Source organism: Passer domesticus, chromosome Z, assembly GCF_036417665.1.
Source record: "Passer domesticus isolate bPasDom1 chromosome Z, bPasDom1.hap1, whole genome shotgun sequence".
Taxonomy (NCBI): domain Eukaryota; kingdom Metazoa; phylum Chordata; class Aves; order Passeriformes; family Passeridae; genus Passer; species Passer domesticus.
Window position 1 is genome coordinate 19,840,340 of NC_087512.1, and position 27,493 is coordinate 19,867,832.

General features: G+C 38.8%; 1 protein-coding gene across 1 annotated transcript in view; it reads left to right on the forward strand.

The window, feature by feature from the left end:
• The window catches only part of RAB3C (RAB3C, member RAS oncogene family), a 122,494-nt gene extending 96,932 nt beyond the window's left edge, over positions 1-25,562 (forward strand). The window contains exons 4-5 of the mRNA XM_064402927.1: positions 7,853-7,977; positions 17,392-25,562. Coding sequence (XP_064258997.1) covers positions 7,853-7,977; positions 17,392-17,579 — 313 coding nt within the window. The 3' untranslated portion in view covers positions 17,580-25,562. The remainder of the gene's footprint in view (positions 1-7,852; positions 7,978-17,391) is intronic.
• The last annotated feature ends 1,931 nt before the right edge of the window (positions 25,563-27,493 follow it).

The window sequence follows — 27,493 nt, forward strand, 5'->3', positions numbered from 1 at the left end:
CTCATCCTAATTACCACACAGAATAGTGTGATTATCAATGCTATGTCAGTTGTTATTGCAATCTGCTAAATGCAGACCCAGAGTGAACATCACTAGGTAAGTATATACTTCCCCATTGCAATTATGGTAACGGAATATCACCAAGAATAAATAAGAATAAATAAGAATAAATGTCATAAACACACAAAGAACATCAGCTCTTACGTCTTAACTGTTATCCCTGCTTTCTATCTTCTTTTTTTTGTTTGTAGGTAACTAAACTTTTTGCAAAATGTTGTATTTTCTTGCATAAGGTTATAAAAATGCACATATTAAAGATCAGCTCAGTTTTATCTCCAAAAGAACTGGATTAATTTTGAGTATCTTTACAGCCTGTCAAAACTGAAATGTAACACCAGGTTTTCTAAAATGAAGTCATGGCGTCAGAAGCTTGTAGTGAAGGATTTTTTAATTAAAGTAGATCCAGAACAACAAAAATCTGTGATGCTCTGGGTAATGTGCATTTTGACTAGCTTTCTAGCTGATAATGAACCAGAAATTTGTTAGTGTCACACCTGTCATGCAGCTTCTGCATCATCAGTCTATCTTCTAATGAAAGGTTAAATGTGTAGTATTTCTTTGCACAGTGTGCACTCTTTGGCTCTGCAAAAGGAAGATAAAGCCTGTCAGAAGAGGTGGTGAATAATTGACATTGCTCTGGTTTCTTCAATATCTATGGGTTTTTTTCACAATCCTAAGGCATTTTTCTTCATTTGCCCTTCAATCCAGATATAAAACACAGTACTGTATAAAAAAACAACTGACACATCAGATACAGTCAGTCTTGGGCAACATTCATATATCCTGCTCTGTTGCAAGCATGGAAGGGTTGATGTATCCCATTTTTGCTATTATTTGTGTAAAGGAAACTTTCCTGTCCAACCATCCAGGAGCCACACCTGCCCCACCTGGGCTGGGACCAAAGCCTCTTCACAGCAGGTGGCTCCAGTGACCCTGCAGGTGCCATGCTTGACTCCCTACGCATCCCACACTCCCACAGTCAGACCAGGTTTCCTCATTGGCTCTCCTACCTTTCCCATAACAGGGTCTCAGACATCCACAAGAGAGACTCAGACATCTGTATCCTTAAAAAAGTTTAATCATGGTGCAGCAACAAATTAACAACTTGAGCTGGTGCCTTTGAGGAGGGACACCTAATAAAGATGTGCTGGGCTTTTATACCCTCAGAGCCTAAGATCTCAAAAGTCTGGGGTCATCAGTTCCTGCTGTGTCTGATTGTCCAATCACCTGGCTGACACTGCAGGTTCCTGGGCCTTTCGTTGTGCAAAGAGTAGCTCAGGTTTGCTTTTCCTTGAGCTCCTGCCACCCAGAGTACAATCTGCAGCTCGAACTGCCCTGCTTACCAAGCTATCCACAGTGAATGTATCCTTAGCACATCCACTTCTCCCCAGATCCTTTTTTTCTTCCCATGTTGTGATATTAAGGGTGCGGCAAGTTTATTTTCCTTATTTTTGTCCCCCTTTCATTGCTCTTCTCCATCTGTTTTCAGTACTCTGTGTTGCTGGGATGTTTTTGTCTATTCTCTATCATATGTTAATAAGCATTTGTAGTCAGTGGGTGCCAGTGCCATCACTGAAAATAAACATCACAAATTCAATATGTCATGAATTCTGGAGAGAAGTGAAGATACTAGAATGTCCACTAGGTTTTAAACCTGCTTTGAGAATGATTGAGGTGCAATTTCCTCATTCTGGTCACATATTCATCTACATCAGCTTTTTTTTGGATAATTATTTCCTTTATCCATTGCTTCCCATGGTTTTCAGTAATGGCTTCAATAATTATTAAGGGGTTCATAAATGGAAGAGATAAAACTATTCGTATTAGCCACAATCCTGGAGGTTTTATGGCCTGCAGGTAGAGCACACCAGAAAGATGAAACAAGTAGAAAAATTTCAAAAGTTGCAAAAATCCAGATTTTCCTTGTCATTAGAAGAGGAAAGATCCTGAGCAGTTTCTTAAAGATGGTACTATTTCTGTGTATGGCTCCAGCTATTCATCAGTTCAATTAAAATCTGGCAAACATTAGTATATTCTTTTTATTATTAGTGACATTATTACTAATTATTTCTAGTATATCCCTGCTATGTCAATAACCATGGCCACAAAAAGTCTAGTATTCAAGGACACCAGTACACTTTGTCTTGTTTTTTTGCTAAGATTGCTTCAAATTTTTAATGTTAGTACTCTCTTCAAAATTCCAATTAGAGAGCTGAGTTGGAGTTTTGGTTGGTAGGTTTATATATATTTTGAAGCTTGTCTCCCACTAATACTAGATTGTTTATTGGAGAACAGATGAAAAGCCTGAGGCCACCTCTCTCCCTGCCCTGCCTGCAGCACGGTCTAAGCACCCAGTTCAGAGCAGCTGGTACAGAGCCAGATTCCAAATGGCCATCAAGACTGAGCATTGCAGTCATTTAATGTGCCATACAGAATAACCCTACATATGCCCCACTTTCACCATATCCAAAAGATAAGTGTGAAAGACAGAGAGGATAGGTAAACTCCAAGCGGCATTCTTAAGGTACATAACCTATCAGTATTGCTGGGAATAATAAGAGTTTACGTGACGTAGAGGGCATGGGAAAAAGAATGGAGCATATGGTGTACACTGAAGCGTAGAAAACACTTGATTGTATGAAGGAGACCTCAGACTCTGTGGAAAAGCTGGCTTGAATGGGAAATGTGTCAGAGCTCCTCACAGACAAGGAGGGTGGGAAAAAATTTGTGGCATAATTCTATCATTTGAAAAGATGTGAATGACAGAGCTTCCCCTTACCATCCCTGGCTGTATTAGGGGTTTGAGAGGGCAGTGGTGTGTCGTCCCACATCACAGGATGGAGACTCGGGGAAGAGGGAAGCAGATCCTTCCTTGCTTCAATTACAGAAGAAAAATTATGTCTCCTGACAAGGCTGGAGAGCAACCCTTCCTGCTCAGCGAGTCATGGACACTTGGCAACTTGGCACACTCTTTAGCAAATAAAGGCAGGAAGTTCAACTGGGGACACTGAATACTTTTGGAAACTCCTCCAAACTCATAGTTTCTTCTCTGATACTGCCTCTTACCAAATAAATAAACTGAAAAAGAATAGATAACCTGGTTCCACCTGAGATCCCACCACTAGACTGTGACCTCTAATAATTCAGCTAATGGACTTTGCAGTCACCGTGCTGTAGATAAAGACAGGAGAATTTTAAGGATTAATCAGTGCAGTCAAAAACCAGTATAAAAACAGTCAAAACAAGTAATTAAAAAAAAAGACAAAAACAAAAACAACAACAAAAAAAAAAACCAAGAAAAAAAAAAAACGCAAAAAAACCCTACCAGTTTGGTAGAGGTTTCTTTAATTTGGTTTTGGTTTGTTTGAAGTTTTTTGCATAGATTTGGGGTTTTTTTTTCTTTTTCCTGGCAAGGTGATGCACCCCAGTTCATTGAGTACTCCTTTCATAAATCAAAACACCAAAAATACAACATGTTTCCTGAACTTGCTGGAATTAACATTATTCATAGCCCTCTCTGGAGCATTTTGGTTAAGGTGTTTATCTTGCTATTTGTGCATGTGACTTACTACATAATTAATCTAAAAAGACTGTGAAATCAGCCTCTCTATGGTAAGCAAGCATCTTTGGAGGACTTGGTCCAAAGAGTGGTGAATAGATTGAAGTTATCTAAAAGTTCATATTCCTGGTATATTTACTCTATGAACATGCCTTTACTGAATATGTTTTCTTGCCTTCCATGTGGTCTGTGGGTGAAAATATACTAGAGACTATTCCAGGTTATATGAATATTTGCTCTGGACATAGATGAGTTAGTAAAAAGTGATCATCTGAATGGATATTCAGAGTAAACTCAAGGTATGCCAGCAGTGGGTGCAACCTGAAATATATTGAGTTGTGAGGTTGAAGATCTATTCCCAGCAGGCCATGAGCACACAACTCACAAAGGTAAAATACACATATATATATGTATGATCATACAAACACATTGCAGACAAAAACACCTAGGATCCCCCAGAGTGCTCCCACAAACACCAAAAGCATCATCATCCTCACACTGTTCCCCACCAAAACAGTGCAGCATTGAGGTCCATTCATGAGAATACGTATCTGTGCAGACATACACATTGTGGCTCCCTCCATCAGCTGGGCTCATAACCTCAATCTGCTCAGTAGCTGCTCCTGGATCTGGCACCTGGATATAAGCCTCCAGTGTTGACTTGCAGTGATGGGTTTCATGCTGGACAGGGAGGCTGGGACTTTCTTGGAACAACCCTGGATGTGGTAACCAGGTATTTTTCTGAGACTTGATTTGGTAACCTGCTTTAGCACACTACTGCTTCACCAGGCTAGTGGACATAGGCTTCGGATAATCTGATGTTTCCTGCAACAGGCCTGGAAGCAGCCAGGGACAGGATGTTATTTGGGCTCTCTCTCCTGCCATAATCTCTCTGTGCTTCTTTTGTATGTACAGATAAGCTTTTATCACCTAATCTAATGTGAACAGTCTGGTTTCCACAGCAGTGACATAAGAGCAGCTCCCCCATATTGCTCTGTGCTATCTACCTTGTCTTCCAGCATCTCAGCTGCCTCAGCCAGCTGGGGCTGCATGTTCCTGAACCCCACTCTGTCACACTGTGCAGCATTCCTTGCAAGCTGAGCGACAGCACACACAAGCCCCCTGCCATTTTTGCCTGGGCAGTTATTTGAAGATCTCTCTGTTTTAAGATGAGTCAATAGCATTGCTTTTGTTTGCATTCAGCAAATGCTCTTTTCTGACAAGGGGCTGGTAGAGCTACAGTACAGGGAGAACAAGCATGGTGTTGATCATGGAAAGTAATGGATCATTGCACTCTTCCATTAATCTGCCCCTCTGGAGTCCATACATTATAAAAATTCAAGCATGATGCAGATTGTATGCCTGCCATAAAACTAGAAAGGGAAAGACTTACAGGGTAAATTACTATTGACATATACAGGTCACTGAGAGTGAATGAGAACTGTCTTTTTCAGCTTACTGCAAACACCATCTTTGCCTTTTCATGTCTTCAATCTTCCTGAAGCTGAAGTTCTTTACAAGAAGAACTGTTTATGTTTTGGATTAATCAGAAGCCTTGGTCATTTGGAAGGTCATGTATGCAAGGAACAGCAAAATCTCTTTTTTTTCAAGTGACCTCCGTGTTGGCTTTGGTGGAGAGTTGTGGGAATCAAAACCTACAGAGGCCAATAGTGGGACTATATCTCTTAAAGAAAACATAACAGTAATAAGCCTATTATATCCTTGGAATCAAGCTTCTGCTGATGTGGTGTTAGGTGTGAATACATTTGACTAATTCTCAGTTATATTTTTGCACTACTAAGTCGTTTGCAAAATGTAAGCCTTTGGATTTGTTTTCAAGGGGAAGATCTCTTCTTGTTATTTAAAAGAATATAACTAGAAGACGAGACAAAAGCAAGACAGTCTAAATAATGTCTATGAATAAAATAAGTTGCTTTAGTAATGAGAAGAATTTGAATGCACAGATTTGTCGTTGTAGAATAAAAAAATCACATCTGGCTGCAGTAAAATGAGGGGACCTTATAATCTTAATGAAAGAAACTCATGTAAAGCTCTGGAGGCAAAGTCTGCAAAACATGGCTGAATGAATGCTCTTTACAGTTGTGTGATGACATTTCTTCAGGCTGTATTTCTTCATCAGTTTATTCTATTTCAATTTTACAGATTATGTAAGTAATTTCTTCTCTAAAGCTTAATATCTTTACTGTGTATTTTGCTTTTGAAATGTATTTGATTTCCTGCTGACATGAAGGAAATAAATTGGCTCCCAGCTAATAATTGTTCAGACCTAAACTCTTTTAGAGCCCTTAATGGACTAACATACTCTGACATTTGAGGTACTAGTATTTGCAAAGTTGCTGTGGTGACAAATGTAGTTCGGGTTAAAAAACACAATAATAATTCTACTTTGCTTAACCATTCAGCAGGATTCCAAAAGGCTATTTCTGCCAAAGTGAATGCATGTTGTCCTTTTTTTTCCCTGAGAAATGGTATCTTTAGTAAAATATAAGTGTATGGGGAAGTTCTTTTTGGTCACAGTACCTTACACCTACACAAATTACTATTAAAACAGATTTAAAGTAGCACAGAGTCCATTTCTTGAAGAAAAGATCAGGTCAGGCCCAAGGGAATAATCTGTAGTGCAAAATGTCTGGGTCTTGCCTCAGCTTCTTTTTTTGATTGTGATAAATGCAACATTCCTAAAAGCAGTGATCCTCCCCTTTAAATTTCTCTGCCTGTCGCTGCAGACCCATCACATGTGGCCTAGAGGTTTTTTGATTCATGTAGGGAACCTGTAGGCAATGGCATTGGACCCAGGGTCACAGAGATAGCTATAACAGATTTTGCCCATGGCCATCCCTTTGGTTTTGCAGTAAGCAAAGCCAGCTGGGGAGATTTGATCCATTTTCTGTCTTTCACCAGAATCAGTTGTCAGACTAGATTAGAAAAGATCATGATCTTTTTTTTGAATGTAAGACTTTGCAGACAGGGGTCTCAATAAGTAGAGATGATGTCTGTGTTATGAGAAGGGGCCACTAGTGAATGTACCCATGCAGACAAGCTTGCAAGACATTTAGGAGAGAGATTTTTTTATTTCATCTTTTGTCAAAGAGACTTTGAGAAAAAAAGTCCATCATATGCCACAGGATCCTTTTCCAGGGTGTCCTCTCATAAATGTGTAGTAATAGAAGTTTGTTTCTATTCTATTGACATTTTCCTAAACACCATGTATTGTCCAAGGAGGGAGGGAGGGAGGAAATGGTGTGGGACAGGCTGGCAGAAAGAGGTATGCTCTCTCCATTGATCATTGATCCCACCAAAAACTTTGAGCCTAGAGCCAGACTCACAAGCTCAAGACAAAGATAAGTGCTTGGAGTAAGTTTCCTGCATCCTGTGTTACCTTCAAGGGCACACACTGCTCCTAGTCAGATGGTGGTAACCAGCAGCATCACTCTTGGCTGAGCCTGGAGCCATGGAGCTTTCCTTCTGCAGAGCAGAACTGGTACCAGCAGAAAGGTGGCAGGCAGAAACTGATAGATACCACGAGTATGGTTCCAAGTCACCCTGCTTGCATTCAAAGAAAGCACTGTGAACTGTTTCACCACCACCACTCATGGTCCCTATGTGTTTTAAGGCCTCTGACACTTCCATTCAGCTGCAGTCATGGTTGAGGGTTGTATAATTTAATGGAAGATAAATCAGAGTTCAAACTCAGCCCCTGCCCATGGCTTAATGCACAATGTAAGTTTTGCTGACCTTCTGGTAGATCAAAGACCTGCAGAGGAATGTGCTGGAGGGAAACAACAGAAGGAAGACAGATTAGCTCTGAAATTTTGGAAGTTTTGCTGCTAAATTTACATCCTGATCTCAAAAGTAAAAGATAAGAAATGAATATGTTGCTGATTTTCTTTCAGAGCTCTGTTTTTAGATTATGAGGTTTGTATTAAAATGTGAAAATGGGAGAAAGTATCATCTTTCTAAAAGTAAAGGAAGAATCTGATGGCAGGAGAAAATATTATTTTTAGCAAGCAAAAGTAAAACCTGTGTTGATACTATGTCTGTAATAGTGATACCTGACAGATAATCCTTAGTTTATTTGAAATCTGTAATTAAACAGAATCCTGTTAGCCTAGCTGTCAAAATCAGTATTGTCTCTTTCGTCTTTTTGCAACTGTTTGAAATGAAGGGGAATTTGCTTTGCTTTGACTCCTCTCTCTCCCTTTGTCTTTTAAGGTCAACTCAAATCAAAACGTATTCTTGGGATAATGCCCAGGTTATTTTGGTTGGCAACAAATGTGACATGGAGGATGAACGGGTAATCTTCACTGAGAGGGGAAAACATTTAGCAGAGCAACTTGGTAAGAAATGACACAACAAAAGCTTTGTGGTTGCTTGTGAGAATGCACAAATTAATTTCATTTATTGCTACATTACTTGTATTTACATGTTCATGACACATTCATTGTAAAGCAATAGTCACACACTGCTTCCATTTTACTTCTACAGCCTTTTTGATATGGAGCAAGGAAACAAGTAAATCAAAAAACCCTAAATGCTGTCCCCTCAAAAAAAAAAAAAAAGGGAAAAGGAAAAGAGAAAGAAAATTAAAATTCAAACAAACGAACAACAACAAAAAACATCAAAAGAGAGGAAAGGAGATATTGCATAAAAAGCTTACTAGACCTTTTTGTAACTTGAGTAGATTTGGGTTATGATTAGCAATACCAATAGTCCAGAACGGAAATATGCTGCTGTCCAGCTCAACTCCCACTGCTAACACTTCATCCACTGATCTACTGTACATTCACAGAACTGTAGATATGAACTTGTTTCATAAAGTCTCCCTCTGGGAAGCAAATTCCGTACACACAGAAAATTGCCAAGCTGTGAGCACATTTTTTGTTTCTGTTTCTACACAACTGTGTTATCCTTTCATACCATGAAGTGTTTTTGAAGTTACAATGGCCAAACTTTAATGGAAAATCTCCAGAGTATCATTGTAATACTACTACCCAACCTCTTTTTAAATTCAAATTTCCTGACCTCTGGAAAGTAAGCTCAGCAGGTGTGTAAATCAGACTCTGTCATTGTTAGAGGTCAATTTATGCACAGGGAATCATAAATTATGGGCATGGATTTGTTATTGTTTTAAAAATTATGTATGGTAAAAGCTCAGTCTGGTCAAAATATGTGTAACCAAGATCTCCTTGTCACTATCCCTAGATAGGTAGGTAGATGAAAGGATGTTTTAATAGGGGATCTAATCTCATTATGTGGTTCTTAAGTTGCGTATATTCACAGGTCAATGACTTATTTTTTAAAAAATACTGTTTTCCACTTGTACAATTAGTTTTCCTGGTAAACAATTTCATCAAGTAACATACCTTCCTATTGTATCTGTCTTAATAAGTGTTGCATATGTGTAAAAGACCTCCTTGAATGAATACATTGATTACTGTAAGTTAGTCTTTGAAAGATGGCAGGAAATATTTAACAGAAGGTTATATCCAAAAAACTTACCAATATTTGTAAAGAATTGAGTTTCTCAAACTGCTTCCAACCAAATCTTTAACAGAAGATATTTATCTTTGCAGAAATACCTGTCATATTTTTATATATCTGTCATATTTTTATATATTTTTCTATATATGTTCTTCCCATTTCTAATGTTTACTTAGTGTACTAGGAGATAGGAATGTGTATTCCTTGGACAAAGAGATCCCAAAAATCTATCTGTATACTTTTACCATGAATTTTGACAAGGTGCTGAAATGTTTAGCAACAACCATAAATTTTCACTACAGAGTTTGAATTTTTTTTAAAGTGACATAAAAAAATCTGAATTTCTATTCCTTGAACCATATTCCTATTAAAAAAAAATTATGCAATGAATTGACAAGGCATCCCCAAGGTCATGAATTTATCCAGACAAGAAGGAACTTTGTATGTTTTGCAGTCAAGAATCCTCAGATGTAATAAGAAATGCTTGAAAAAAAAAAGAAAAAAGAGTAATGAGATAGATAACAAAACTCATGTTTCAGGCTTTAAAGCAAATTCTAACTCCTGGGGTTTAAAATTCAATCTTTATGGAAGAAGATTATCCTCTATTTCCATATTTATCTGCTCAGGGGGTTTCTTTTCTCAGATATATATCCTGTGGCTATCTCAAGGGCAGATTATTGTATTAGAAAACTTGTGTCTCTGATCTAGTCATTTACTGTAGTCAGGCTGCACACACAATTGTTTACATGTTTTCTGTATAGCTGCAATAATTTCATAAATCTGCCCAGAGACTGGGTGAGGTGATGTCAGGAACAGCAGAATAAAGACTTTCCCTTAACTGCAGTAAGTGCACTGGCCTTGCTGGCTGGTTTGGAGGGCACCCATTGTGTTATACACATGGGACTGTCTTTTGTTTCTCTGGCAGTAAGTTGATAATATCTCTAACAGACAAGTTTTAAAAATAACAATATAGATTTTTCTGTCCAGCCAGACATTTTAAAACTGTGGGCTCTTTGAACACAGCGTTGATCACAGACACAAGCCAATAAGATTCATGAGTGCTGTTCAAAAACTACATACTGACACCCTCTTTTCTCAAGTGTGGTTTTATTTTCAGCCCTTGTTTATTTGCAGTCACTTGAAATCATTTGAAGAGAAAATGAACACATGAAATTTCTGGGGTGAACATTCAGAAGGTCAAAAAGAGCACTGGGAATTTAACCCTCTGGGGAATATAGTGTTCTGTTGAGAATAGTGTTATTGGAAAGTGGGGCCTCCTTTTGGCTCCTGACCTCTCTGAAAAGTGTGGCCTTAAAGTTTATTAACCAGGTGTAATAATTCATTTCTTTAAATATCTGTGCTGGTTTATTTCTCAAGTGTGTAACCCAAACAAGGAGTTCAAATGAATCAACAATAAGTCTCATTACTGTTGGAGGAGGTTTACTGAACTAGACAACTGCCCTGTGGTACATCTGCATACCCTTTTCACGGCACTACTCAGACTTCATGAAAGAATGAAAGAATAGTTAGAAACCCAGACCTGACCTTCAAGAAAAATTACAGAATCTTTATGAGGTCAGAATCTGTCTTGTTTGCTTTGAAGATTTTTTTTTTAATTTATTGTCAATAACATGACACTGGCAATACCACTATGGATCATAGCTACATTCTCCTTCTCCTTCTCCTTCTCCTTCTCCTTCTCCTTCTCCTTCTCCTTCTCCTTCTCCTTCTCCTTCTCCTTCTCCTTCTCCTTCTCCTTCTCCTTCTCCTTCTCTTCTCCTTCTCCTTCTCCTTTCTTCTCCTTCTCATTCTCATTCGTTTTGTTCTTCTTTATTTTGGCCTTATTTTTCTCTTATTCCTGCTTCCTTTTGTCCTCTCTCCTTCTCTTGATTCCTAATGCTTTGAAAATAATTTCCAACAAAATCAAGAAGAAAAAAAATCGTACTTCAAACAGAATCATCCTTCACTTACTATTTAGGTTTCATTTTCTTCTTGGTTCATATATTTATGTAGGTAATGGTTTTTCCAGGGAGAAAACAGAGACAGGATTGAGCTATGATTGCATTTCTTCAAATCAAACCATTTAGCATGCCAGTAGGCCTGAAAGTGGGGCATTTGTCAGTGTTGGTGTCAGGTCTTACAGAGGGTGCAATTGTTTGTGGTCTGACCCAGCCTGCAAGAGCAGAGCTTCTGCTGAGATGGAACAGGAACACGACTGGTTTCTGAATCCTTCCAGGGCTGGGACACAAGGCAGCAGCTCCCCAGCACCAGGACTGGGGTGCACCTTCACTTGCCAGGGGCATGACCCCGTGGGGCAACTAGGCATCTGTGGGCATGCTGTGTGTTCTAGGCGGCTGTGAGTTTAGGCACTGAACTGAAGAGACATTTTTAGTGCTGTAATTTTGGCATGTAAATCAGGAACCAAGTGGGAACTGACACCTCAGCACACAGTTTGCTAGAACAGCAAGTTCTCTTTTGCCTCTGTGGCTGACTGGAGGCTGTGGTGCACAAGGCAGGGTCACCCACAGCTCAGAGAGCACAGACATATGGCTGCATCTAAATTTGCACTAAAAATGAAAATAATTGTGTTGTGCTACAATATGCTGGTTCAAACTTCCATCCTTCACTGTTTTTAGCTCTTTCTAATGGACAAATGTTGGTTCCAGGTGAAAGAGACAGACTGACAGCACTGACAAATACCAGTCTTCTGTTTAGCTACAATACAGACAGGGTATTGGCAGAGCAATTACAGACTCCTGTCCCCAGGATGTTCTTTTACTGAGAGTAAAGCCAACCTTCCATTGCTTTTACGTACTGGGAGCTGTATTACAGCAAAGTTATTTAATAACAATGAGGAGCAAGGATTTGCTCAGCCCATGTCTCCTGCAAACACACAAAGAAAATCTTTGCCAGGAATCTAATTTATTATCCAAATGCACTCCTTTAAAAGGTATCTGGAAACAACAATCAAAATCAATACAACTGGAATTTATATGAAACCTTCTGTTTTGAAAGACTGGAAAATGAGATGTTAGCTAGAGCATGACCAGTAACAGCCCCTTGGGTCTCCCCATTCTGCCACAGCTGACAGTCCCCCTTTAGCTTTGTTGCTATTAATAAATTCAGTCATGCTAAAGACTGGATAAATACCTTAGCATTTCTGTTAATACTGTTTATCTTCCTTTTAATTCTCTATCTTGAATTGTGATAAATCACTGCTTTCACTGAGAGTGAAAGAGCAGAGAGCAGAGTCCTGTTCTGAGGCTTAATGTTGTTTTAATAATTTTCTGATCATAGTCCAGCACCTGGGCTTGTTAGGACAGCAGAGATCCCATCCTATTGATCTAGAGAGCAAAGCACAACAAACCAGAACTGCTGCCATAACCAGACAGTTGCTGATGTAGAAGACACTTTGAAGAACAGCAGTGGTCTCCAGCTACTTTCAGCCCAGTTTCCTAGGAGAGATGACCTTTGCAGTCATGCCATGTGTGTCCTTTCTCCCTTTGACTAAAAAATATTGACAGTTCTGAGAAAGTGGACATCTGAGCAGAGGAGAAAGGTCTTGCAGTTGCCTTGACTGACAGCCTGTAACGTGAATGCAAAACTTATTAGATACTATTCATAGCAGGCAAGAAGGTAAGTGCCTGCCAGTGCCCCCTCAGAACTACCCACAGGATGCAATGTTAAGAAGATAAAGCCTTATTAACGACTCCACTTTATATGCAATGATATTGTTAAATTATTAATTCCCATGACTTTCTGGAGGTTGCCTTTTACATTCTGCACTTATAAAGGGAGCAGCTTCCTGCAGCCATTTCTTTCTCTGGTGCTGCAGTCTCCTACTACTCCTCACAATTCTGGACTGAACAAGACACTGACAAAAGCAGCACTAAGGACCACAGTTCAAGCTTGTCTTCATGAAAGTTTAGAAGGATAGTTATTGATGGAGCATACCCTTGTGGACATCTGTAAAACATAATATCAGGGGTGATAAATTAAATTTGCTTTATTGCTGAAAGACCCTCTGAAACCAAAATGCCTCCTGATCAGCTTGTGAAACATCAGCATAGATCTTGTCTGTATTGTCTGTGGAAATGTTCTTAAAGTTTGCTATCTGGCCTGTGCTCTTGATATCATGTTTTCTCAGGAAGATGAGAGGGTGCATAATGTTCCTCTCTTTGCATATGACTGTGCTTTCTGGGATTTTTTCTTTCCTGTGTTTTGAAAGTAGACATAAACAAGTGCAAATGAGCAGTTATGAAGGAGTCTATACAGAATCAGCACACATGTGAGGCAGAGAGTGTACAGAATCAGTAATTCTAGCTGTGTGTATCATTCAGGAAAGCCATCTAAATGCTCTGTGTGCCTTGTAGATCACCAGGTGAACAACAGAACTGTGCCAGTGCCCTGTCTAGCTCTGCTTCTGTAGTGCTCTGTAGGAGCTGCCAAGAGCTTGTCAGCTTTCTTTGAGTCAGTACTAGGGAAAGAGGGAATCAGCAAAAGAAAACAGAATAAAACACAAAATAAGCATTTAAAATATCATATTCCATGTTCCACACACTTTGTACATATGTTCAGGCAACACTTTGATGTGTTGGATTTTCTGAGTTTCAGCTCTTACCTCTTGGGCTTGCCATGGCTTTGCAATAATCTCCTCTGCCTGGCCTCATCCACATCAGCAATACAGATCATCACAGGTGGTGGGGACATGGTGTTCTTTGAGCTCTGCTTCCCTGGGCAGAACCAGACAGCTGCCTCGCTTCACAGTTATACTCTCATGGAAATATTTTCTCTCAATTAATAATGAACAGTGGGAAAAAACCCTGAAAAACGTATTAAAAGTCATAGAACTTAGGCTGTCATACACAGGGATTTATGAAGCTGTGTCTAAGAGCCAGTAGTAAAATAATTGCAAGATGAGTCAGGAGAGAAGGAGGTATCATGGAGAAAAAAAAGATATGCAGAATATTCCATAAGAAAATGAAAACAAACACAATGCTAGTGCTGATTCCAAGCATACTCTGCTAGGAAAAATTCGATGTAGCCCCTTGAAATTGTTTCACAGGCAGGGATTTTGTTAAACAAATGAACCAGCCAAAAGAACCAATATAATTTGTTGGGGTATCTTACACAAGGTAACATTCCCATGAAAAATTGAATCTCTTGCCCAGGACAATCAGTTGTTTGCATGTCTACAGGAGCCTCTCTTGCAAGAGTCTTTGTGATGGTGTCTTTGGCTGCATCAGATGAGATTCTGCACTCCTGTTCTGCTGAATTTTTGTAATCCAGCTGGTCCTACTTGCTCAGTACATACCATGATATTTTGACAGCTTTGAAAAACTTTGAAAAGCACAAAGCTTTTCTGAACTGTCTTAATTGGCTTCAAAAGACTCTTCTGTGTTACCATTTCTGCACCTGTGAGAACAGTGTCTTACCTATGTGCACCTGCATCTGCTTTACAGCAGGAGCTGCCTGGAAGGAGCTCACATGTATGCCCCACTCTCTTCTTGGAAAGATGGATATTTATGTGTACATTCAAGCATAAAAAAGCACCTATCACAGAAGGAGCTGTTTGGGCTAATTCCCCAGACTGGTTCTCAACTGTTCCCTACAGTTCCAGTAAAGAATATAGCATTAGTTTTATTGTGGAGGCAATTGGGTGCTCAGCCACTTTCTCTCAGGTCTGTTCATTGTTTCATCTATGCAGCAAAGCCTAGCCTAGCAGGTCCCAGCAATTACCACCCTCATAGCCTGATATCCACCTACATCACTGCTATGACTGCAATTTCCTTCTTACATTGAAATCACACCTGAAATTCCATAGAAATCTCCAAAGTATTTTATTTGAATCAATTATTTTCTGCTTGATACTTTGTAACCCTCCATTTAATCTGGAGAATGGATGCCTTGTAAGTTTTTCATGATGTTCTTATGCAAAATATCCTCACCAAGACAGTGGGCCTATTTTCTTGATCTTATCTTTGTTACAGTAGTTCTGGACATGGGCCTCCTCTCTGTGACTCTTTTCCTTTCATTTTCTGCTTTTCTCTGTCTAGATCTCTTACCTAGATATCGTATCTGCTATTTCGTGATCATCTGATGTGCTCATTATTCCATCTTTATAACTGTAAAAACTGTTCCAGTCCTAAATGTTCTTCAGATTCAGTGTTCTTCCTGTCATCTCCAAAGCTTTGGTGCACCACTCTCCCATTGTTACTCAACCCTTCTGCCTTATGATTTTGCTTGTTCCTCTGTGGAACAGCAGCTTTCCTCCTCCTTCCTGTGGAGAAGACACTAAGAGTTGTGGAAGATTCTTGAGTGTATTTCTGGGGTAGAGCTGCATCTGGGTTTCGACACAGCATACTGAAACTGTGGAGGATCTTCCTTTCCCCAAGCAGCTCCCAAATGATCTGAACAGCTTTCTCCTGCATGGAGCTCTACAGGAGGGCCAAAGCCACCAGCAAGTGATGCTGCACTGCCTTTCCTCCTTTTCCTTCTATTTTAGAACAAAGGAAATGTGCCTGCAAAGCAAAACTAAAGCAGTATCTTAGAGATTAAAACTGTATTTTTGTATGTAACTGTTGTAGAAAGCCTTTTATTATTCACATTTTTCCTGCTTTGCAGAGAAACTAGGAATGAAAAGTTTTCATGGCAAAGCATTCTCTTACTGGTGAGCTTACCCTTACACTTTCTGATACTCAGGCAAGTCATATGACCAAATAAATCCCTATACAATGTTTGTAGCTTTTGTTATTGAATCTCCCTGTGAACACTAGCTTTTGCCAGTGCTTAGCTCTATACATTTAAACATTTTAGTGCTTCATGACACTTCAGTCCAGCACCTTACATAAATTAAAAAAACAAAAAAAAATTCAGAGCAGGGTTGAGTTTGTACATTGCTTATTACTTCTTGCAGGGTTATCACATCAAACTAAATATAATTATCTGCAGCAATTCTAGGCTAGAACTCAAATTGCAAAAGCTGCATGGACAACAGTTATAGGACTGAATGTGTAGATTACATTCTGTTTAGATGGCATACTGAATACATAACACTAATGTGACCAAAGTACTTGCATTTAAATTTCTTGTGGCCTTTCAAAAGGGAATAAAACAAAACATTAAAAAATCAAACCAAACCACCAGACCCACAAAGATTTGTTTTCTGTCCTTCTGCCAGGAATTTCAAGTAATTGAAATTTTCTGACAGGGATTTTTCTCATACTTAAAGAGAATGCTAATTGCACATTAACATTCAGATTTAATCAGAAGGAATCAAAAGAGTTATACAAAGGGTAAGCCAGACTGTGCTTTAAAGAAGCTACCAGTGAATCAGATGTTTTGTAAACTGTTTCAATATTGAACCTATAGGTAGCGGAAAGACAGGAATGGAAGAAAGTTGTGAATTATCAGGGAACAGGTGAGCATGCCCTAACTTGGGAAAAATGTGGTAATATTCCTAGAAAACAATAAATTAAAGAACACAAATTCTTTGCAAAGGATGTGGGAACACCCAGCACTGGCAGAATATTTCTAGGTTGCAGGCTGACCACCAAGCTGCAAACTTGGCCTAGATGAATGAGACCCATGTGGAAAGTGAGATGTGGTACAAATGAGAGCAGAGAAGAGAACCTAGGAAAACTGTCTCTGGAGGGCTTAGAACACCTGTCTCTGCTATAGAAAAAAATCCGTTGTCCCTTAAGGGCTAAGGATAGCTATGGTTTTTGGCTTTGGGCTAATCATTGGGAATGAATAGATAAAAAGTCCTTCTGTACAAATGAATTAAGATGTTTTCTTCTTTATATGCATTTGTTTGGGTTTTTTTTTCTTTTTTTATTAGTTCTGTTTGTGGAGCTGGAAATCCCTTTGGTCCCATGGATTCACATCTAACTTTAGTAACTATCAAATTGCAAAAACCTTTTCTTGTCTTGCTTGGTTTTTTACCTGTACTTTTGCAAGCATTATTTGTACATATAGGGCTTTCCTAAAATATTTCTCTGAAACGGGTATCAAGTTTTAGGTTAAACTGTGTTAAAGTAGAGTTTTTCTAAGGGAATATATTTGGAGTGGTCCTGACTTCATCCAGCCTTGTATAAAGCCAGTAGCACTACTGTACTTACTCTGATTGTGTTACAATTTTTACTGCTCTTCTTTCATATGTGTGCTCTCATGTGATTCCTTTCTGAGTGTCTCTTGCTCAAGAGAAGTTTGTATGTTATTGGAGATACTGAAATATGCCTAGAACATAAACATGTTCTTTATTTTCTTAGGATTTGAATTTTTTGAAACAAGTGCCAAGGAAAACATTAACGTCAAGCAGACGTTTGAGCGACTTGTGGATATCATCTGTGACAAAATGTCAGAAAGTCTGGAGACGAATCCCACCATTACTGCCAGCAACCAGAACACACAGCTAAAGGACACCCCTCCTCCACAGCAGCCCAACTGCAGCTGCTAATGCAGCTATCAGCAAAGGCAGCTCCAGTGTGTTCTATTGCCAACGGAGTATTTATGAATGGTCTATATGCCTTTATTTATACTGTCTTATTAATTTATTTGGGAGAACAGTCTTGTTTTGCATCAGCTGATGCAAAACAGCTGTTCAGATACGCATATGGGGATGGAGCAGTTTTTAGTCTGAAAGGATGATCCATATTTTAGAACCTGGCTTTTGCATGCAGGGTGTATGTTAATTTCTCTTTTCTTTTTACTGTTTTGCGTCACACTTCAGCTGGTGCCATGTTCTCAGACCATGTTTGCCTATAACTGTCTCTCGCTTCATCAGTTTCAAGTTATATAGTTGAACTTTTAGGGTAGTGGTCAGGGTGTTTGGACTTAGCTTCCTGGTGCCACCCGTATACGTTCCTGAATGAAAATGAATTTAGAAGTATTCCTGTAGTGAGCAAATCCCTCATTCTGCCAGATCACTTGTACAAGAGACACTTCCTGAAGCACATCCTTCCTTGGAAAATCCACACTCACTATGTTACACATCCTGACAGAAAACTGCAGAAATCAGAAGAAAGTTAGGTCCTGGGCCCAAAGCCATCAAAATTCCCAACTGTTCATCAGCAATTTCCAACTGGATATTCAGTCCAGAGCCTCAGAGATATTAGGTACTTCATCCTGTTTGGACAGCTAGTGTATTTGCTTTTACATAGGAGCTGCATGTCTAATAATTTTATGAAAGTGAACTTAATTTCTCATTCCATCATTATGGAGATCCCAGTCTTACCTACCCCTGTAGTAGAAGGCTAGCTAGCTCTTTCCATGTCTGCCTGCATGAGACATTAACCACACAGTCCTATATTATGTCTGACAGAGCCAAATCCATTGTGTTTGGTTGTTCACAGTCAAAAGCTGCCTTGTCACATTGCTGTCAAACCTGCATGCTTCAGTTTTCAGAAGTTTCATCTCCCATTCAGTCACTGAGAAAACCAACACCACAGTGGCTATAAATGTCTGTATTTTACTTAGACCTACTGCAGAAATTGCTGTTGGTGTCAGTAAACTGAAGTTTGGCTTGATCTTTTTTAAAATTTATTTTGGTAAGAGAATTAGGATTTTTGAAACTTTAGGAATAATAAAAAATTGTCAACATTTCTAATCTTAGGCTGAATACATTGAAAATATCAGCAAAAAACTGTGAAAATAGCAGAATAAAGTACACAAATTCTTTTATGGTAAAGTGTTAAAATAATTATATTTTACAGTTTTTACTCCTCTAGTAATTGGTGGAAGTTTCTTATATCTGTGCCCTAAAGTACTTTGTAAAACTGCTTTACTTGCATCATAGTGACCTTTTTTAACTAAACAGCATAACTGAAGAAGTCCCGATTATTTTATTTTTCCAATTAGACATAATTTAAGACAAGGCTTAAACTGTCAGTAATGGAAAAAATCTGAAAAATAAAATAAAAGGAAGTAACACATAGTACACTGAATGACTCACAATTGCAGAGAAATCATTCTTTACAGTTTATGTTTTTTGAAGGTACTTATGTAACTCCTGATATACACTAAGAGAAAATGGCTGCTTTTTAAAATTTGGTAAAATAATCTAAATACACTTTGAAACAATAAAAGGTACTTCCAAACAAGGCATATAGGCACATGTAAAAAGGTTATGCCAGGAGGGTTCTACCTGGGCTGCCTAACTTAAATTAATCAATGCTGTCTTCAGTCTGGATTTTGGAACTATGTCTATCCTGTTAGCTAGTTTATTTAAGCAGTTTTCCCCCTAGCAGACATGGAGACTGATTTACCTCCATTAAGAGAAAGCACCCTCTTTTTTAGAGTGGAGGACCAGCCAGGTAGAAGAGGTATGTGCTATCCACATGGTGATCCTTTCTCTCTCCAGGGTGCTTTATTTCCCTCCCCCATTTAAGACAGCATGTTGCTAAGTGTGCTGAGAGACTTTCACTAGTACCTTTTCACACTCTAGGTGCCAGCTGATTGAAAAAAAAAGAAGCAGTACAAAGTTGTGCAAGCTTCCTTTGAGATGGCTGCTGGGCAGTTTTTCCATGTTTCTTGTTATGTCAGTGATTCCTGCTAGAGAAGAAGGAGCAGAAAAGCCTAGAGACAGAATTAAACTTCAGCTCTCAAGTTCTTTAGACAAGTCTTAGGTTGTATTATTAATCTCAACAATCTCAGGCAAGGAGGGGACAGACATAATCACGTTGTCAAGGATCTTGGGCATATCCTGAATCATGCACCTTGGCAAGAAGTGCAAGTATTCTTCCAGCTTTGCTCTGAGATGTGTGATGTGAAATTTTTATCTCCTGTGCACAGTGCCATAAGGAAAAAATACTTCAAGGCATCCCTTGCTGCAGTCACACCTTGTTAGTATTCCATTGCAATGAATTTAAGACCCTCCCTGTCTGGTTATGACTGTTTAGACTTGGTGGTAGAAAAACATTATTAGCATATATCTTTTCAAACAAATTGAGGGATAGATAAAAAGTTCTTTACATAAATGGGATTAATAAATTGCTTTTCATTTTGCATCAGGAGACTGGGCAGAAGAGTAACAGCAAAATCTAAGGAGAAGCCCTGCTTCAAGTTTCTGAGGCAACTAACCTGCTAGGCCTCCACACATATTTGAACTTCTGCATGAGATGGGGTGGCTGGGGGAAGCAGTTGTCAGAGTAGTGTTATTCCTTAGAGTGCTAAAAATGTGTTAAAAGGTACAGCAGCAGAGAATGAGTCTGTATCTAAAATCTCCTCAAAACTTTGTACTAACACTCAGACACTGTCATGGAGTTAAGAGTTAGATTAATTTTTAAAATGTTCAAATAAAATACTTGGAGTTTTTCAAGATGAGACTAAAACCCTGTGAAAACCACTTAGCCCTCTCAGTTGACACTGTTTTGAGTAGAAGTTTGGAAAGGATGACCTGCTGTGGTACCATCAAACCAAATTTATCCTATCAAGACTTTCTCTGAAATTGAACATGTGGAAGTTCAAGCAGGCTTTACCTTTCCAAACTGGGTTACCTACTGTCAGAAAAGTAGGCTTTGATTTTCCATCACAGGTTGGCTTTTGCAGTCACACGCTTCACAGCCATATTGAGTTTTCTGCTATAAAGTTGGTCACATTTAGATCATGAGCATCATGATCTCAGTACCTCTCTCAAATAGAACTTACCTTTTGTGGAGACACAGTAAAGACAGAAAAGCTTTTGAGAAGTAACTTGTCATGCCTTCCTCAAATATTCCAAAAATTCTGAGGGGACTAGCAGTGTTAGAATTTTCATTCTATGTAAAATTATTCCTTGGCTTCCTATGAGATAGAATATCCAACAACAGCCTGTGTCAATCTGGTTCCGTTCCTCTTGACTTACAGGATAGAATACAGTTTTCTTAAATTCAGGTAGGCTGAACATTTTTGAAAAACCAGTTACAACTTGATCAAGGGCCTAAATTTAAACTATCAATGCCTTGTTCTTCACATATATGCAGCAGTCGCTGATTACAAGTTCCTGGAGGAGACAAGCAGGTTTTGCTTATATCCCTGATCTACCCAGTGCTGTGGCACAGGTCCTTCAAGTACCAGGCTATAAAGCACCATGTTTTGTGATGGAAAAGGGGAGGGCTCAGATGAAAATTGGGATAGCAGAAACAAAACTACTTTCAGCCTCATCACAATGAAAAAGTTCTTGCACACCTTGCATTAATTTTTTTTTTTGCTTTCAACACAGAAATAAGACTGAATGTCCCAGCAAATTGTTGGTCCAGCCATAGATACCCGCTTCAGGAGAGATTAAGCCATTTTGTGAGATACAGCAGCTAATAAACAGAATCTGTTAAATTTCTGAGAGATGAGATGCTTTTGGGCAAAGAATCCTGAGCTACATAGTGCCAGCTGAAGCTGAACTAATACTACGCAATCCTTTTTCCGAGTTATGATCTAGACTAAAGCTTATAGCAGCAAGCAAATCCTGTGCATGGGCCATGCACCAGCCTTATCATGCTCTGACAATGTGCTGCTTTCTGCACCTTCAAGCTACTGGTCAGAAAATACTTGGGGAGCACCCAGGAACATGGGGATTGACTAGTTCCTGCGGTGCCTCTGGCAGCAACCTGCCAAACAGCTAGCCAGCCCTGCTGGGCTGAACATTCACATGCATGTTTTTGATTCCTTTAAGAGTTCATGTTCACAAGTTACAAGTGCAACTGACTTAATGCTGTGTCTGTTATTTTTGGTGGTGGTGGTTAGTTTATTTAGACTTGTTCATTTGGTGTTTTAAATAAATATGGACTAGCCTAATTTTCTGTCAGAAAATACTCTTTCTCTCTGAACAGCTGTGTAAGTGACTGTTAGCTGGAATTGTTTGTTCCTTTGTGCTTATACTTAATGCAACACCTAAAGAAATTACCTGAGCAACTACATCCATGTGGCCTTTTCCAGAGCATCACTCTGAAAGATTAAATTTTCTTCCCAGTCTGCTCAGCTCAGCTGTACCACCTGCATCTTCTTTATTTTAGAAATAAAGTGTTATTTTGGGATGCGCAAAATTTGCTGGAGTTTGATCCTAACATTGAGAATGCATTAAATTTGCCATTTTTAGGGAAAAAATGTAGCAAAATTTCTACATTTGGTGGTTATGCATTTGTTCCTTTGGAGCAGACAAATGATATTGCAATTGCATTCCAAGAGAAACCCCCTTACAAATTCCACCACTCCCAAGCTACTGTTTTCTATATTTGTTTTTTTTTAGAGAAGTAAGATTTATTATTTACATTTTTACAGGCATTAACTAAATTTCAACTGATTCCTCCTTGGCCTGTTTCATATAGACTCACAATGTATAAGCCTAGTTCTTTAGCATGACAGATTTAGCAAGGTGAAACGATGAGTTTGAAGGCTCATAGATACATCCTCAGGGGGTTTAGTAACATATCTTCACTTATACCAACAGAGGAATAAGTTGTGTTAATTTGCACCATTGATTCATACATTCTGACTCCAGATTCTCCAAGGCTGATTACTTTTCCAGTCTCATTTAAAAAGGCAACTTATTTCAATTATTTAACTCTACCAGTTTTATTTAGGGGTAAATGCAGTTCACCTTTGCAAATTAATCTTTTTTTTTTCCTTTTGTTTATCCATGGATATTCAGTGAAGCAGAATTTGTGACTACACACATATTACATGCACATATATACAGAAGTACATCTTTGACATTAATTTCCCACTGTTATTTGTTTATATTCAGTGCCACTTTTCCCAAATTCATCCTTAAATTGTCATTACTGCTGGAAATCAAATTAGTTATATTTGAAGACAATAAGTTTATTAACCAGGGTTCCAGCAGAGGTAGATGGCTTGTCACCTGTATTATAAGGTACTTGGAATCTGATCTGGGGGAGAAGCAAAAGTCCTGACTTCCCCATAACTTCACGTTCACCTATAACACACAAAAGTGAAGGTTAGATAGAAATTGTTTGCCACTTCTGGTGATAAATTTCCTCAAGTAATTCTGACATGTACCTGCAGCTAGTGATATATGAAATGTTTGTGGTGTAACTCCTGTTTGGTATTTTGTAAGTAATGTCAGATGTGTTGTGACTCAGTTGGACCATCACAATGTGTAACTTATATACTAGCATTCGTGTATTTCAAATGTCTTACATGTTGCATGAAAAAATGTTATAAAAATAGATATTTTTTCTATTTTTGAATACCTCAAGATTGAGGAATCATGGGCCAATAAGTGCAATATTTAATTATTTTCTCAGTGTATATAAACTTGTGTGAAAGGGAAAAGCATCATGTATGTGTGATGAGCTGTTGATGATGCCTGTGTGGCTTAAGATTTCTAGTAAATATACATGTCTTGTAGAAATATTATATAGTAAACACTTTACCAGTGTAGTGTAAGAATATTCTTAAGTACCTTAAGCTATTTTTCATATATATGACTATGGTTAAAGATATTTGTATGTTTACTGCAAGTGCATGTCAATTTTACTTTTAGAGTTTTGAGTGTCCCTTTCTGAGAATTGTCATGTTACACACATTAGTGGGACAGGCCTTCCATCAGAAAATGCTTTAAACCATTTATAAACTGTCTGCCTATATTTTTTAAAGCATGTTCTCTAGAAGCATTAAAAGAATCTCTTAGAGCTCAGCATTTATGGTGAGTTAATTATTTATTCTTAAAGAGTCAGTTACATGCTCTGTCTGCCTGAATTGCATAATATCATGTGGACAGGTTTTCTTTAATCTGATACAGGTAACTCATAATACTTGCCTGAAATAATAAACAGGGGTACCCAATATTCTTGCAGATGACTTGTCAGACTTTGGTTGGTGCCCTGGTTTGCAAACAGCTTCAAGGTCACTGTCAGCAGCACAGCAGAGTGGAAGGTGACCTTAACTGGTCACTTTTGACAATTAAGTTTCTTAACTTCTCTAAATACTAAAGATGGAAGATATACCTCCTTAAAGATACTGCCCCACAATTTTCACTCCGTTTTACACGGCCTTCAAACTACAGCATCTCCAGTATTAGGAATAAAGCTGAGGTACAAATGGAAACAAAATGCAGGCCAGAATCTAACCATGAAATTAAAAGGAGACATCCAAGAATGTATTTATTCCTACTCACTTGCATAATTCCAATGGTTTTCTAAGAAGGTGAGCAAGGCTATCAGTACTCAGCAACACCCTTGGGTACATTTGAGACTTTAAACCCTGAATCACTGATCTGCCATGGGTTCCCAGCTGTGCCCATAGAGCCTGCAGAAAAGCTCATTCTGTTAATTTTTGCTATATCTCCAGCTTCAAAGGCATGTGTCATCTGCATTGGGAATTTACTAAACAGAGACAGGCCACTGAGTCTGGGCCATGGGGAAGAATTGGGGAATTGGTTTTGCCAGACAATTTTCCTAAAATATACATATATATTCATTAGTACCAAGCTAAAAGGTACATAAGTAGATTTTTAATTTTATCTGATACATTTTTGTGACAATATATAAGGTTGTGTAAGTTATGGTTTTTTTGTTGCTTTGTTTTGGTTTTTAAAAATTTGCTTGCTCTGGAAAAGAATGAAATTCTAAGGCCTACTGGAAACCAGTATCACAGGTTTCCTTTCTGATGCCATCAAATACATTCTCTGAGAAAGCAAAGTAGCCAAATTACATGAAGTAGCACAAGACAGTACTTGCAATGATATGAAAAGTCCTTAAAAAAACTTTTTTTCTACCTAATGCCATTAAAACTTCTGCAAAATTACATAGATCAGAGTGAAATGAAAATGTATGTGGATATAAATTTGGGATTGCTTAATACAAAAAGGAAATTCTTGGCATCATTGTTGCTGAGCAACAAAGTAACAGTCAGAATATGATTTACCACTAAAATGGAAATGTACAGCCTGCTACAGGACTCGCTAAACTTTTCATTGTTAAGTGACCTGACAGTTCAAGGGCTGGCAGACAATTTTACCTGGCTTTTTTATATTTCCTCACAGACATGTGATTACATGCACAAAAAGAAATGCTTTTCTTGATAACATGTAGCTGTTCTGGTTCTCTCAAACCAGCTTGTTTGCTGAACTGTTCTTGAAGAAAAATTGAAGTATGTGTTTAGGATACCTTTGTGAGGGGGTGAGACTCAATCTGTGCCTTCACTCCCAATTCTTACTGCAATATAGCTACTGTGGTTTCAAAAAATATGTTAGCTAAAATGCTGCTGAGTGATATATTTTGTGAATTTTCTCCATAAATCCATGGAAGCTCTTGTCTGAATGTTCAGTACAAGTTTTATCCACATGGAGAGTTTTAATTCTGTGCTGATGTAGCAACCATGTGTATTCCATTGGATATTCTTTTTGTATGTGACTTCTGTATACTAAGTGCATTTTGTTTGTTCACCTTTTTTGCTAATTTTTTTTTTCCTTTTTGCAATTACAATAAATATTCAAGAGACTATATTCATGAATATCTCAGTTGTGGTGACATCATCTTACACCCCACCCCTCTCCCTTCATTTATTTCCTTTAACTTACTAAAACTGGAAAAGAATAACTTCATTTTTGACTAAATAATTGACAAACATATCACATCTGCAATAATTCATTTCACTAATATCCTCTCAGTAGCACTGGTGACTGTACTCTATACAAATTCCACAGAACTCACTGGGGACTTTGACCTAATAGTCTGAAGGAGAAAGATTTGTTAGACATTTTCCTAGCAAAAGCATGCTGCCTCTAAGCTGACCCTTTAAAACAGGGCAAGGTTTTTTCTTTTGATTTTTCACTGTCTAAACTGCTTAACAGTATATGTGTTTTTTGGACACTTGATCATGTAATCTTAGTTGTGGTGGGTGGTTATTTCACAAAAATTATGATGCATCAGTGTCCAGTTTATGCTTTTTCCAGCACTTACACACATACTTTTTCTAGTTTGAACCCTGCTCCTTATTATCCCTCCACATAAATCCTAATCTTCAATCAATATGTTGATCAGGTTGCACCATCCTCTGCCCCCCTCCCAGTTCGTGAGAGCACATGTCTACCTACAAACTTCTTTAGCACACATCCCTTCTCACTGTTCTATGGTGTCCCAGCCAAGTTCCCCTTTTTTTCTAGTATATTTACATCTCATCTGCAAAATATCTCATGATAATTGCTTGATTTTCTCTCAACAGTGAGTGCTTCCTTGCTTGCTGTTTGTGATCCTAGATCTCTAGACAGGGTTTTGCTGAAGGGTCTATTTGTGCAGCTCACTGGCCTCACACATACAGCATCTCTTTGTAGCATGGACTCGTCATCAAATCACGTCTGAGAATGAAACCCTTCCTTCCTTCCTTCCTTCCTTCCTTCCTTCCTTCCTTCCTTCCTTCCTTCCTTCCTTCCTTCCTTCCTTCCTTCCTTCCTTCCTTCCTTCCTTCCTTCCTTCCTTCCTTCCTTCCTTCCTTCCTTCCTTCCTTCCTTCCTTCCTTCCTTCCTTCCTTCCTTCCTTCCTTCCTTCCTTCCTTCCTTCCTTCCTTCCTTCCTTCCTTCCTTCCTTCCTTCCTTCCTTCCTTCCTTCCTTCCTTCCTTCCTTCCTTCCTTCCTTCCTTCCTTCCTTCCTTCCTTCCTTCCTCCCTCCCTCCCTTCCTCCCTCCCTCCCTCCCTCCCTCCCTCCCTCCCTCCCTCCCTCCCTCCCTCCCTCCCTCCCTCCCTCCCTCCCTCCCTCCCTCCCTCCCTCCCTCCCTCCCTCCCTCCCTTCCTTCCTCCCTTCCTCCCTCCCTTCCTTCCAGATATTGGCCAACGTAGTGTCTTCATCTACCTCCCTCATTCCACTGCTCTCCAAGATTGGCTCTGATGTACTTGCCCTGTATATTAGGGAGAGTGGAAGGCAAAAAAATTAGGTAAAAGAGGGGAAGGATGGCAGGGGAAAAACAGATGATTTCTGATGGATACCTTGGAATGAGAGAATTTTTGAAATTATTTTATTTTAAACATGCTGAAACTTTTAAAGAACTAGACTAGAGAAAATCACAGATGGGTAGATGAGAACAGTGATCTACAAGGATAAAACCTCTCTCAGCAATAGGTATTTCTTGCTCAAGGAAAACAATTTTTATCCTATTTTCAGTTAGAAGGCTGAAGACAAAATGTCTCTAACCACCACCACCACCAAAACAAAAAGTCAAACAGGAAGAATATCCCAGTGAAGTAAGAGTGGGTGACTTAGCAATATGATCCACCAAAACTGAGAAAAACAAACTCTGGCTTACACCCAAGTAAGGGGACTCAGCAAGGTAATGGAAAACTGAGGGTTAGCTGGTTTTTATATAGATCTGTGTAACTCTTGAGCTGCAAAGTGAAAAACAGAGGTGCCTTCAAAAATATGAAGTGTCTTTCTACACCTGTGT